Here is a 15,369-nt window from a genome sequence, read left to right as displayed (position 1 = left end):
GTAAACCATGGCTTCATAACCTGCCATTTTCCAAATGTGGCGAGAACGTTTTTTTGGCAAAATCTGCCTAGTAAGTGTGGTCTAGTGTTGTATTCTCAAGGTAAGGTACTTTCCCAGTCCGGGAGGAGATTATCAGTATTTTAGTACTGTGCCCTCCCTGCAGTGCCAGCCGCACACGGGTATCCACATGGTAGTGTCACCCAGGCAGCAGTGACGGATGATTTTGACGCGCCCCTGGGCCTGCTGTGTCGTGCGGCATCGCACGCACGGGGGCTTACCCGGAGCCGGATCAGATGGGGGTAGTAGTCTCGTGGCGGTAATCCGGTCCGTGCCCAGGGTGTCAAACTAAGTGTGTGGCAGTCTTGGTAGATGTTGTTTCTGTGTTGACTACGCCACCCGTTGATTTGCGGTCACAAGGCCGCCGCTGCAGAACAGTCCGCTGAGGCCGGTAGTATGGGTGCAGCGATGGTGGTATAACCCCCAACGGGAGGGGTATGGCCTCAGGGCAGCTGGTGCGGATGATGGGGGTAGTGATAGTGCAGAAAGGAGAGTCAGAGACGTGAGATGCAGTTTCAGGGTTTTTACTCACAGGTGTTCCTTCAGTCACTCTGGCCTTGAGTGACCACCCGAGCCGTGCTGCATTCCCCAGGTGCTGGACTCGGCCAACCCCCAGGCAGTTCCGGAGCGTGGTCCTGAGCTTCCCTCTCTCTCTCTCTTTCTCCTGGCCGTTCCCACCAGGGATCCACCTTTGTCCGGTTCCCTTGGGCCTTCTATGGTAAAACCTTCTCTGGCTTTCCTGACCCTACTCTTGGTGTACCTTCCTGGTGGATGTGGTGAGGGTCGTGGCAAAGCTTGCCCACGACCTCCGGTTCCTGGTTAAGGGTTACTTTTGCCTCCGCCAGCTTGGGATCCGGTGCCCTCTTCTGCCAACCCTTCACCCTTTTTGGTTTGCTTCTGGGATCTTAGGGTTCCCTCTTTTCTGCGTCTCTGGGCCTTTCTTCTTCCTCTCTGCTTCAGGCCTGGCCCTGGAGCTGGGCCCAGCCGGAGCCACAGCTCCCTGTCAGCCCTCCTGGCTGAACTCCTCCTCAGAACTCTCCTGCCAGACTCACCCTATCTCTAGATGGTGCCCACCATATATACTCCCTCTATGTGTGAGCCCAGGTGACCAGCACCCAATGGGCTCCTATCTCTATGCCCAGAGCCCCTCCCCTATCTGCCCCTACACTACTGGGATGTTCCACCCCCCCTCCCACTCCAGCCAGGGACAGACGCTGTCGTACCTGCACATCTACTTGGTGGGAGTACCGTAGTTCTGTCCCCCGGAAATGGGATGTATGTAGTGCATGCAGCCTACTGAGCTCAGTCCCACACTCCATCCTTACCCGGGAGTGGAATACCACACCTCTGGTTTGAGGTGCAATACCCCTGTAGCAGCCGAGTCCTCAGGGTGCTACATTCCCCCCTGGTAAATCACAGCACATCCTCGGGCTGTAAAAAAGAATAAAACATACCAAAACATACAAACTTTTTAAAACATACACCAACATATAAAACATTATAAACATTATCAGATTCTAGCAATATAAACTTTTTCATATAAAACTCTTTTATATAAAATGTTCTTGAGCTTCTGGCCACTGTGCACTTGTGACCAGGTAAAGTGCCACAGTTACTGGGAGGAAAACAGTAATCCTCCTATAAAACCGGTAGGGGGTGCCTTAGGAAGCGCAACTATTTACAAGGGTATGGCCGCTCTCAGTCCTCGGCCAGGTAGAGGGAAAGAACGACCGCTCTCAGTCCTCGGTCAGTGGGAATAAGGGATGGCTGCTCACAGTCCTCAGCCTGTTAAGGGATAGGGACACACGGGTAACAGTTTGCTGGTCCCTACGGGGACTATACTTTACTGGTAACAGTTCTTGTACCCTTACGGGTAACTATTTACAGCTTCACTGTACCGTACTTTAATAACGGCATCCTCCTGCTCCTTCTTGAGGGTAATCTTCAGACCCGTCCGGGTCCTCTTGACCTTCCTCAAACCGCAGCTCTTCCTCAGTCAATCTGTGCACATGGAGAGCATATGGACCTTTGGCACATTGATGCCGGGTGAAGGTGACCTCATCACCCAGGTAAAGATCACGTCCTCTGTGTCCCTCCGGCAGATGGCTCTCGACGTCCCTGCGGGTGACAAAGACGTCGCCGGGGGTTCTGTGGTCCCGGATAAAACCCCAACCGTGCTGCAGTTGAAACTTGATTACGGTCCCGGTGGCGCGGGGACCATAGGCTGCACGGGGGTTCCTCCTGGTCCGGCTCTTCTGTTCTGCACTTTTTATTTGCAGCCGCTGCTCGCGGACCCGCCTCTCTCTTCTTTCTCGGTCAAAGGCTTCCAACTGCTGGCGGCAGCACTCTGCACGCTCCGCTGCAGCCGCCCGGGTTTCTTGAGTGAACCCGATGAGGTCTCCTCCTGCGGGGTCCCACTCAAACTGCGCCTCCTCTAACGAGAGCGGGGTCATCTTGACGGGCGCCGGAGCCGGGATCAGGGGCTCATCCAGAGGTCTTTCTTTCCGGAGTCGGGGATGGTGGAACTCCGGTGGCCACACAAAGGGCTGCCCATCCGGGCATGTGTGCTGGGCAAATAGGTCTTCACCCAGGTGTGGCGCTGTGGACGTTGAGGGCGCTGTTGTGGTGGCGGCGCCCGGGTTCACCAGGCCTTGCGACCAGGCTTGGGGCACCCTGAATGTAAAGGGCACCGTGAAGACGGCGGCGCCCGGGGTTACTTGGCCCAGCGACCAGGCCGGTGGCGTCTCCTGCTTGGCCGCGCTCGGGGTTGAGGCGCGTGACGTCACAGGGGGCGTGGCCGCGGCTCCTGCTTGAGGCCTAGTCTGGAGCGGTGGCGGTGCAGCGACGGGCACGGTAGGGGGAATTTCGGGCTCTGCGACGGGGAGCTGGGGCAGGCTCACGGTTTCTAGGCTTGGGGTAGTGTCGTCCCCTTTACCTGCCTCCGTCTCTTCAGCTCCTTCCACGGCGTCGTCTCCGGCCTTCATTCCTCCTGCACCATCCTCAGAGGCGGTCAGACTCCTCGTCTCGGGTGGCGTGCTCCGCTGGCGGGTTCCAGCCTGCCGGGCCATCTCCCTACTCCACTCAGTCAGCGTTTCTCGCTGCACCTGGGCCATCCTCCGTGCGAGGCCCTCCAGCGCGGTCTGTGCACGCTCCCGGTCTCGGGGGAGCTGTGCCGAGATCTCCACCAGGTCTTGTGGGGTGGTGGCTTGCAACAGGCTCCTGACCACAGGGTCGGTGCTGCCTGACTCTCCCTCCATCTCAGGGTGCGACCTCCCCAGACTCCTCCAGGCTGCACCCATCCTCACTCTTTTGTTCTTGATCCGCCCACACTGAGGGCGGTCCTGGGGCAACTTGGTGATTGTCAGTTCCAGGGGCAGTCCCCCCACGCTGATGGACATCTCTGTCATTGCAGTCTCTGCTGGTGGGGGCGGTCCTTGCTTTTGGCGCTCTTCTGGGACCAGGCCCACGATGGGAGGTCGTCTCTTACCACCCTCTGGCACGCCCATAATGGCGTCCGCTCTGCCAGGGCGGGAAATCTTCTCAGATGGCGGGAACCGTCTCCCAATGGCGGGAAACTCCGTGGACGGCGGGAAAAGACTGCAGATGGCGGGCAAACGGCGGGAAACGATCCGAGATGGCGTCCGATGGCGGGGACCCTCTGGAATTGGCGGGAGACTCCTTTTTACGGTAAGTGTGAACTTCTCTTCAGGCACGCAGTACCCGTCGGTTGCGGGCACGTAATCCTGCCGACTACGCCAAAGTTGACGCGCCCCTGGGCCTGCTGTGTCGTGCGGCATCGCGCGCACGGGGGCTTACCCGGAGCCGGATCAGATGGGGGTAGTAGTCTCGTGGCGGTAACCCGGTCCGTGCCCAGGGTGTCAAACTAAGTGTGTGGCAGTCTTGGTAGATGTTGTTTCTGTGTCGACTACGCCACCCGTTGATTTGCGGTCACAAGGCCGCCGCTGCAGAACAGTCCGCTGAGGCCGGTAGTATGGGTGCAGCGATGGTGGTATAACCCCCAACGGGAGGGGTATGGCCTCAGGGCAGCTGGTGCGGATGATGGGGGTAGTGATAGTGCAGAAAGGAGAGTCAGAGACGTGAGATGCAGTTTCAGGGTTTTTACTCACAGGTGTTCCTTCAGTCACTCTGGCCTTGAGTGACCACCCGAGCCGTGCTGCATTCCCCAGGTGCTGGACTCGGCCAACCCCCAGGCAGTTCCGGAGCGTGGTCCTGAGCTTCCCTCTCTCTCTCTTTCTCCTGGCCGTCCCCACCAGGGATCCACCTTTGTCCGGTTCCCTTGGGCCTTCTATGGTAAAACCTTCTCTGGCTTTCCTGACCCTACTCTTGGTGTACCTTCCTGGTGGATGTGGTGAGGGTCGTGGCAAAGCTTGCCCACGACCTCCGGTTCCTGGTTAAGGGTTACTTTTGCCTCCGCCAGCTTGGGATCCGGTGCCCTCTTCTGCCAACCCTTCACCCTTTTTGGTTTGCTTCTGGGATCTTAGGGTTCCCTCTTTTCTGCGTCTCTGGGCCTTTCTTCTTCCTCTCTGCTTCAGGCCTGGCCCTGGAGCTGGGCCCAGCCGGAGCCACAGCTCCCTGTCAGCCCTCCTGGCTGAACTCCTCCTCAGAACTCTCCTGCCAGACTCACCCTATCTCTAGATGGTGCCCACCATATATACTCCCTCTATGTGTGAGCCCAGGTGACCAGCACCCAATGGGCTCCTATCTCTATGCCCAGAGCCCCTCCCCTATCTGCCCCTACACTACTGGGATGTTCCACCCCCCCCTCCCACTCCAGCCAGGGACAGACGCTGTCGTACCTGCACATCTACTTGGTGGGAGTACCGTAGTTCTGTCCCCCGGAAATGGGATGTGTGTAGTGCATGCAGCTAACTGAGCTCAGTTCCACACTCCATCCTTACCCGGGAGTGGAATACCACACCTCTGGTTTGAGGTGCAATACCCCTGTAGCAGCCGAGTCCTCAGGGTGCTACAATTTCATCACGATTTTTATTTCTTCTTATGGCGGTACACGAGCGCCTACAATACATAACAGGCCCGATAATGCCTAGATGAGAGCGGTGCACTTTTTATAACTCAGCCGCCATATTTGCCCGGTGTCACATGACACAGGACGATCGCCGTCTGTGCGGCAGCGACACGTTCACAGCTGTGAAAAATTGTTGTATTACAACCTCATTAATAAACCAAAGAAACATTAAGAGAGAAATCCACCGCGACAAAGGGATCCAGGGCCGGTCTGTCCACGGGCAATCTCAGCCGCGCTCTCCTATTCACCTCTCATGACAGATCCGTCAGTAGGTGCGGGTGTGTGTTACCAGTCCTGTCTGCACGCCTGTATCCGTGACCTCCACGCTCGCCCCCTTCTCCCCTAAACAGTGAGACGCCGTCTCCAGAAATATCACACCACGTGTAGCGGAGAGAAAATCATCAGCTGCCGGTGTAAATAAGAGCTGGCACCCCGGGGCGCCCGCCATAGACGTACGTGTAGATATAGATTGTATCAGCTAAGAGGGTACCACGAGAAAAGGAACTGTAAGGATAAAGGGGCCACACGGTCCGGTACAGCAATATGCCCCAAAAAGGAGAAGACCATATGGACATAGAAACATAAACTTCATCTATATATTATATCCTATCCTGAACTGATCCTAAATATCATCCTGTATTATACTCCAGAGCTGCACTCACTATTCTGCTGGTGAAGTCACTGTGTACATACATTACATTACAGATCCTGAGGTACATCCTGTATTATACCCCAGAGCTGCACTCACTATTCTGCTGGTGCAGTCACTGTGTACATACATTACATTACTGATCCTGTACTGATCCTGTATTATACCCCAGAGCTGCACTCACTATTCTGCTGGTGCAGTCACTGTGTACATACATTACATTACTGATCCTGAGTTACCTCCTGTATTATACTCCAGAGCTGCACTCTTATGTGTGTAGTCTGCTTTCGTTAATATCTCCCAGCACTCCTTTATTTTTCAATCTCTGCACAGAACTCACTGTAGTAAAATTCTTTCTCCGTGTTTTTTCGACCCCATTCTACACGTGTATTGGCTCAGTCAAGTATATTTGTGTGAGAGGAACGAGCTGCTGACACAATCCTCTGGCTGAGACTTTATGCTAGGAAAAAAAAAGTGATTGGACATGTTGTAATTTGACATGCTCAATCCTTGCAATATCATTCATTTAATGTGTATGGCCACATGAGCTCACTATACCATGCATCACTATAATGACTGGCAGCTGACAGTAGCCAGTACCCGGGTGATTTCTGCTCCTCAGGTCATTCAGTTACTGACGTATATAATTCTGCACGGTGTGGAGCTCCCGCTCACTTGCTGCGCCCTTCCTTACTTCACCTGGGTAAAGTGCAATAAATACGGATCTGACACCTGAGATCTTAATCCTTGTAACCTGGTAATAAACCGGTGTGTCTGAACATGTGATAAGTTATTATGCCACGTGTGCTCTTTGGCAGCCATTCATCATCCTCTATCAAATCTATATTAACCCTCAAACTTGACCCTTGTTTAATCAGCAGTTTGTACTCCAGAGCTGCACTTCCTCCTGTACCCGAGAGCAGGAAGCAGCAGCTTTCTGCTCATCCTTATAGTCCTGTGAAAGCTTCATACGCCACGAATGTAAACTCCTCCACTCGGGTCTCCCTTTGTTTCAATAAAGAAACAAAAAGCATAAAAACACAAAAAATAACAATCAAAAACCTGATAAAACGTTACCTTTATAAAAGCAATCCCCGCCCCGTTGTCCGTAATAGTCAACCCCAAAGCATCGTCTGACTTCAATACTTCCACTTCCTTCTTTGAACCTTTTATGTGGGCGAAGATGAAGTCCTCCAGGCCAATCTGCCCCCCTAGGAGCTTATCCATGTCGATTTTATGGGTATTCAAGGTGCAGAATAAGATCTGAAGAAAGAACAAATATGTAATAAAAGATTAAAAGTCGTATAATTAAATACACCTCATAATGGTAGATATGCAGATGCCCGGCTGGTTGGATATCTGCACAGAGAAGGTTCCTCCCAATATTGGAAACCCTAAAACATTTTTACGCCCCGCCTCTGATCCACCCAGAAAACATTCTAGAAACACCCACTTTGGCGCAGAAACAAGGAAAGAACAGGATTCACTGTGATATATATGTGTGATACTAGTACAAGTATACAGATCCTGTGTGGACCAGCCGGCCCAGAGACTGGTGAGTAACATAGTGACAGAGGATTTGTGTCAGGAGGAAGAAGTAGCAGAGAGAGGAACAGACAAGAATAGGCATAAAAAGGTTAGGCTGCTCCTTTCTAATAAGTGTTTCTGTCTCAGCCCAGTGTTGGATTCACAGCTACATGGCTCAGTACTTGTTAAATATTAATTATGGATATTCATTTTATTCTGAATTCTGTACCATACATTACATAAGATTGCATCAGCCATCGTTTCTAGATGACATGCGCTATTTGTGCATTTTTAGTTCAGCACCATAATTAGAAGAACAGGTGCCATATGCCTATAAAAGCCCATGTTAGAGACAGGGGGGGGGCTCTCTTGCCATTCCACAGGACACAGGATGAGGGTCTGTGTGTAACACAGCTGCTGATGTAGGCCCAAGGAAACACGTTCTTTACCCGGACACATGGTGTCATCCGGACACATGTGCTGGACACAGACAGACGCAATCTACCATCCAGGATCCCAGGGAAAGATGAGTGAATCTCAACAATTAAGCTAATTATGGACAAATGGGCAATCACTTTGTAACTAATTATCGTATGTACGTTCTGCAATAATTCTTTTTAATGGACAACCCGAGAATAAATAGATACATTTTTTATAAAAATATCTTGATATTGATACTTTGAGAAGTCCTCGATAGAGAAAAAATACAGAAAGAAGTATTTTTTTACAGTACTCCTGTATAATCTTCTACATGTTGCTACTATTTTCTAATGCTTTATCATAACCCATTGTTGGATTCACAGCTACACTGCTCAGTACTGCTGTATAATGTCCTCCATGCTGCTGATGCTTTCTACAAAGTGTTTCCCTTTACCTCAGTACTGGATTTAGAGTTTCACTGCTCAATACTTCTGAACAATGTCCTCCATGCCACAGCTGTGTTCTAGTAACTGTTTTATCTCACCCCAGTGTTAGATTTATTCTACACTGCTCAGTATTGCTGTATAATATCCTCCATGCTGCTGCTCCTGCTTTTTAGTAACTGTTTTTTCATAACCCAATGTTGAATTCACAGCTACACTGCTCAGTACTGCTGAATAATGTCCTCCTTGCTGCTGCTGCTTTATAGGAACTGTTTTTCATAACCCAATGTTGGATTCACAGCCACACTGCTCAGTACTGCTGTGTAATGTCCTCCCTGCTGCTGATGCTTTCTAGAAAGTGTTTCCCTTTACCTCAGTACTGGATTTAGAGTTTCACTTCTCAGTACGGCTGGACAATGTCTTCCATGCCACAGCTGTGTTCTAGTAAATGTTTTCTCTCACCCCAGTGTTAGATTTAATCTACACGGCTCAGTACTGCTGTATAATGTCCTCCAGGCTGCTGCTGCTTTTTAGAAACAGTTTTCTTAACCCAATGTTGGATTCACAGCTACACTGCTCAGTACTGCTGAATAATGTCCTCCATTCTGCTGATGCTTTCTAGAAAGTGTTTCCCTTCACCTCAGTACTGGATTTACAGTCTAACAGCTCAGTACTTCTGGACAATGTCTTCCATGCCACAGCTGTGTTCTAGTAACTGTTTTATCTCACCCCACTGATAGATTCAAGCTACTCTGCTCAGTGCCGCTGTATAATGCTCTCCATTCTGCCGATTCATTATAGAAAGTGTTTGTTATGATGCAAGTGCTGGATTCACAGTGCTGCTTAGTACTGATGTAGCAGCAAGAAAAAAGTCAGAGATAAAGCCTGCACGTGCATAAACGTATACAGAGAAGGGAGGACCTGAAGACCCTGGTGTGGCAGTAAGTACTACACACGTCACACTGCTCTAGTGCGGCTTCCGCAGGGGCAAATCCCCTAAAAAAGCTGCATTTTAGCAAGTTATGTCCCCTGAGGAGCGGCAGAATAGTCCATGGCCTCCTAGCTGCCACATCTGGGTCTTCTGGTCCTTCTACTGACATAAGCATATTCTCATCACCTCTTCTGCATTTTGCCCTGATGCTCATGTACAATTAGTATTCAATTGTCATTCTGGGTTCTTTGCCCCTTACCCCATATTTTTGGAGGGTGTGTAAACAGAGCGCCATTACTCATTTGCATTTATGATGTAGCACAACAGTTTGTGCTTTTAATATTTTGTCTTTGTCCTTGAATTTGAATTAATTTTAAAAATTACATTATTTTTTGTACACAGGGTGTGCGCATGGATTTTTTTTAACCCCTTCACAACCTTGGGATTTTCCATTTTTGCCTTCTTCCCAAAGCCATAACAACTTTTTTACTTTTTTTTTTTTTTCGGTCAATACGGCCGTGTGAAGGCTTGTTTTTTTTTTGCGGGACGAGTTGCACTTATGAGCGGCTCCATTGACTTTACTATGTAGTGTGCTGGAAACAAAATTCCAAGTGCGGTGAAATTGCAAAAAAAAAGTGCAACTCCACAATTGTTTTTTGTTTGTTTTTTACCATGTTCATTAATGATAAAACTGCTATTGTGATTCCCCAGGTCATTACAGGTTCGCAGATAACAAATATATATAGGTTCTTTTTTTATTTAACTGGTGAAAAAAAAATTCCAAACGTTGTAACAAAAAAAAAAAAAAAAATGTCGCCATTTTCCGAGATCCGTAGCGTCTCCATTTTTCAATGTATGATTTAGGGATGTGCGTCGTTGACTTTTTTTCTACCATTCTGTCTTTTTTTCAGAACACGGTATGTCATGTACTGAGTACTACTTACACTCCCTCAGTCCCGCTGCTTGGCTGCAATGTCATGTCAATAGCGCTGCAGCCAATCACTGAGCTCATAGGCTTGTGCTAGCTACACGTTACCGCTGCAGCCAAAAAAAAGAGACCAGGGAGTCTGCGCTGGACCCGGTGAGGGTAAATAATAATCATTTGGGGTTTATATAGATAAATCAGCATATGGCATAACGTTTTCTATGTGGGCACAATACCTTTAAATATTTGTAGTATAAAATATAAAAAATATACAAAACAGATAATATAAAAATCCTTGTGCTTCTTTTGTCTTTCCTGGTTTTCGTTTAGTTTCTAATGGTTTAATAGTTAACACTTTGGACTTTGAGACGCTTTTACTGCTGCACATTACAAAATGCAAATCCTCCATACAGGCATCCCTCTAAGCTGAGCATGCTGGAAAAGAAAGAGTTAAAACAACAGACTAATGGACTAGGTATTCCTGTCTGCAGAATGTGGAGTTTTTTTTAACTCTTATCATTTCCACAGCTGAGACCTAACATTGCCTCTATATCCTTCCATGCAAACCATGTGTGGGGGACTCGAAATTCATCAGGTTCCATCAAGTCCATGTATGACCCCAAAATAATGAGTCTGTGCAGAGAAAACAGATCAGAAAGTTTATGCAAATGAACCCCAAAGTAAATTGACTATGTCAGCAAGTGCATCACCCCGCCCAAATGCACTTCCACACTCATTTGCATACATTTTCTAACCAGATTATGAAAAAAATTAAAAGGATTAGAAAAAAACGTAGCTATTTTCTTTCAAAAACAGCACCACCCCTGTCCAGAGGTTGTGTGTGGTATTGCAGCGCATACAAATTCACTTAAATAGAAACTAGCTGCAGTGCTACACACCACCCTAATCCTGTTTAACTCCTTTAATGCAGTGTTTCTACAGCTCCGCACCTGTAAGCTGTGAGTACAATGAGGGGATTTAGCATTCCCTCTACCCCAGGTTTCCCATTTGTCGCAACAGGTATCTGTGCAAAAAAATTACGACCTTTTTCCCTTTTAAGAACACAGTGTCCACCATTTGTTCCTAGTGGCGCCCAAAACAAATGGTGGACACTGTGTTCTACCTGCCAGAATCCCCTACACAGCACCAAACCGCACTGGAGCGATCGCCCCTACTGGACACTTGTCCCATACAAAGCTCGTTTTCTACACAACCGTCCACTGATGAAGATCAGCTGTGACCGAAACATTTGTGTGTTCTTGTACTTCCCCCTATTAAAACTCTATTAAGAATCTATTGAGTCTCAAGAGTGCCAAGTTTTCTGTATGTACTACAGGTGCATCTCACTAAATTAGAATATCATCAAAAAGTTAATTTATTTCAGTTCTTCAATACAAAAAGTGAAACTCCTATATTATATAGAGTCATTACACAGAGGGATCTATTATATAGAGTCATTACACACAGAGGGATCTATTATATAGAGTCATTACACACAGAGGGATCTATTATATAGAGTCATTACACACAGAGGGATCTATTATATAGAGTCATTACACACAGAGGGATCTATTATATAGAGTCATTACACACAGAGGGATCTATTATATAGAGTCATTACACACAGAGGGGTCTATTATATAGAGTCATTACACACAGAGGGATCTACTATATAGAGTCATTACACACAGAGGGATCTATTATATAGAGTCATTACACACAGAGCGATCTATTATATAGAGTCATTACACACAGAGGGATCTATTATATAGAGTCATTACACACAGAGGGATCTACTATATAGAGTCATTACACACAGAGGGATCTATTATATAGAGTCATTACACACAGAGCGATCTATTATATAGAGTCATTACACACAGAGGGATCTATTATACAGAGTCATTACACGCAGAGGGATCTATTTCACGTGTTTATTTCTGTTGATGTTGATGATTATGGCTTACAGCCAATGAGAACACAAAAGTCATTATCTCAGTAAATTAGAATACTTTATAACAACAGCTTGAAAAATGTTTTTAAAATCTGAAATGTCTGTTCAGTAAATGCCTCAATACTTGGTCGGCTCCTTGTGCATCACTCTGTGTGTAATGACTCTATATAATAGATCCCTCTGTGTGTAATGACTCTATATAATAGATCCCTCTGTGTGTAATGACTCTATATAATAGATCCCTCTGCGTGTAATGACTCTATATAATAGATTCCTCTGTGTGTAATGACTCTATATAATAGATCCCTCTGCGTGTAATGACTCTATATAATAGATCCCTCTGCGTGTAATGACTCTATATAATAGATCCCCCTGCGTGTAATGACTCTATATAATAGATCCCTCTGTGTGTAATGACTCTATATAATAGATCCCTCTGTGTGTAGTGACTCTATATAATAGATCCCTCTGAGTGTAATGACTCTATATAATAGATCCCCCTGCGTGTAATGACTCTATATAATAGATCCCCCTGCGTGTAATGACTCTATATAATAGATCCCTCTGCGTGTAATGACTCTATATAATAGATCCCCCTGCGTGTAATGACTCTATATAATAGATCCCTCTGCGTGTAATGACTCTATATAATAGATCCCCCTGCGTGTAATGACTCTATATAATAGATCCCTCTGTGTGTAATGACTCTATATAATAGATCCCTCTGTGTGTAGTGACTCTATATAATAGATCCCTCTGCGTGTAATGACTCTATATAATAGATCCCTCTGCGTGTAATGACTCTATATAATAGATCCCTCTGCGTGTAATGACTCTATATAATAGATCCCTCTGTGTGTAATGACTCTATATAATAGATCCCTCTGCGTGTAATGACTCTATATAATAGATCCCTCTGTGTGTAATGACTCTATATAATAGATCCCTCTGTGTGTAATGACTCTATATAATAGATCCCTCTGTGTGTAATGACTCTATATAATAGATCCCTCTGCGTGTAATGACTCTATATAATAGATCCCCCTGCGTGTAATGACTCTATATAATAGATCCCTCTGCGTGTAATGACTCTATATAATAGATCCCTCTGCGTGTAATGACTCTATATAATATAGGACTTTCACTTTTTGTGTTGAAGAACTGAAATAAATTAACTTTTTGATGATATTCTAATTTTGTGAGAAGCACCTGTACAGGCTTCAGACCCTACTTGTGCGCCTACTCACTCCAGGAGTGCGGTAGTTTTTTATATACTATCGGACGCCAGGGAGGACCGGATCCCAGGGAGTACCAGACGCAAGGGAGGACCGGACCTCAGAGAAGACCGGACGCCAGGGAGGATCGGACCCCAGGGAGGACCGGACGCCAGGGAGGACCGGACCCCAAGGAGTACCAGACACCAGGGAGTACCGGACGCCAGGGAGTACCAGACACCAGGGAGTACCGGACGCCATGGATGGCCCGGACCCCAGGGAGGACCAGACATGAGAGGAGGGCAGCAGAAATCAAGTTGCTCATCTCTAATAGGGAACAATAGTCTGTGGAGATACATTTTAAGACAAGTGCATCTGTCTACAGCAACTTGCTGACGGTTTCCTGCTAACAAATGATTTCTTCTTTTTTTTTGTATCTTAACCAAAAAAGTGAGAATAACGAAAGAACAGGATATAATAAGTAATTATAAGGATTCGTTGCAAAAATTGGGATGTGTCCACGCTGCCCGCAGTTAATTCTATATTGTCTATACAACTTACCCTACAACTGTACACACAAGAGTAGAGGTCGGCGTTGGGCCCCTCCACTATAGGGCCCATTGGGGCTGCTATGCTTGATACCGCAGTAATTATACCTTTGGTAGATATGACATTCACTGAGTAAACACGGCGGAATATATTTCATGTTACATAAGCAAAGGCAAAGCTTCATCTGTTAGTAGAGGTCGACATGTACAAGGAAGTTCACAGGTAAAGACGATAACCATTCCGGTATTTACAATGGAAACACTGGAGCGATCACACGGGGAGGGGAATGTACTGGTGACTAATGGTTATACACCGATCCACGTGACACTAGGGTGCGAGCCCCCTATATTCTCATCATCTGCTAGGTGTATCGGCTGATTACATGGACGTCACTGACTCTGTAATCGCCTCCATTTCCCGCACCTGGAAGAAGCATTTTTATTATTTGTTTTATCAAATTCACAAGTTAATAAAGAAGGCGTCTCATGTTCCACGACTACAACCAAACACGAGCCCTTAATCTGTCCAGTATTTTATCCAAAAGTCTTGAAGTGTGAAAGCGTTAATTCACTGACAACCGAACGCTACTACACCGAGACTGACAACCGAACGCCACTGGACTGACAACAGGATACTACTACACTGAGACTGACAACCGGACGCTACTACACTGAGACTGACAACCGGACACTACTGTACTGAGACTGACAACAGGACGCTACTACACTGAGACTGACAACCGGACACTACTGTACTGAGACTGACAACCGGACGCTACTACACTGAGACTGACAACAGGACACTACTACACTGAGACTGACAACCGGACGCTACTACACTGAGACTGACAACCTGACACTACTGAACTGAGACTGACAACCGGATGCTACTACACTGAGACTGACAACCTGACACTACTGAACTGAGACTGACAACCGGACACTACTACACTGAGACTGACAACCGGACGCTACTACACTGAGACTGACAACAGGACACGACTGTACTGAGACTGACAACAGGACGCTACTACACTGAGACTGACAACCGGACACTACTGTACTGAGACTGACAACCGGACGCTACTACACTGAGACTGACAACCGGACACTACTACACTGAGACTGACAACAGGACATGACTGTACTGAGACTGACAACCGGACGCTACTACACTGAGACTGACAACAGGACACTACTACACTGAGACTGACAACCGGACACTACTGTACTGAGACTTACAACCGGACGCTACTACACTGAGACTGACAACAGGACACTACTACACTGAGACTGACAACCGGACGCTACTACACTGAGACTGACAACAGGACACTACTACACTGAGACTGACAACAGGATACTACTACACTGAGACTGACAACCGGACGCTACTACACTGAGACTGACAACAGGACACGACTGTACTGAGACTGACAACAGGACGCTACTACACTGAGACTGACAACCGGACACTACTGTACTGAGACTGACAACCGGACACTACTACACTGAGACTGACAACCTGACACTACTGAACTGAGACTGACAACCGGACGCTACTACACTGAGACTGACAACCTGACACTACTGAACTGAGACTGACAACCGGACACTACTACACTGAGACTGACAACCGGACGCTACTACACTG

The 15,369-nt window shown here is 47.4% G+C and overlaps 1 protein-coding gene across 1 annotated transcript in view; it reads right to left on the bottom strand.

The window, feature by feature from the left end:
• Positions 1 to 15,369, bottom strand: part of GIPC2 (GIPC PDZ domain containing family member 2) — a 90,837-nt gene that overhangs the window by 39,704 nt on the left and 35,764 nt on the right. Inside the window, exon 2 of the mRNA XM_073643950.1 lies at positions 6,831 to 7,016. Within this exon, the coding sequence (XP_073500051.1) occupies positions 6,831 to 7,016 (186 nt within the window). The remainder of the gene's footprint in view (positions 1 to 6,830; positions 7,017 to 15,369) is intronic.

This window comes from Phyllobates terribilis, unplaced genomic scaffold (genome assembly GCF_046119375.1).
Source record: "Phyllobates terribilis strain yellow unplaced genomic scaffold, ASM4611937v1 Scaffold_8__6_contigs__length_399053987, whole genome shotgun sequence".
Taxonomy (NCBI): Eukaryota; Metazoa; Chordata; class Amphibia; order Anura; family Dendrobatidae; genus Phyllobates; species Phyllobates terribilis.
The sequence above is the reverse complement of the archived record's forward strand: the minus strand, read 5'-3'. Positions and strand labels throughout refer to the sequence as shown.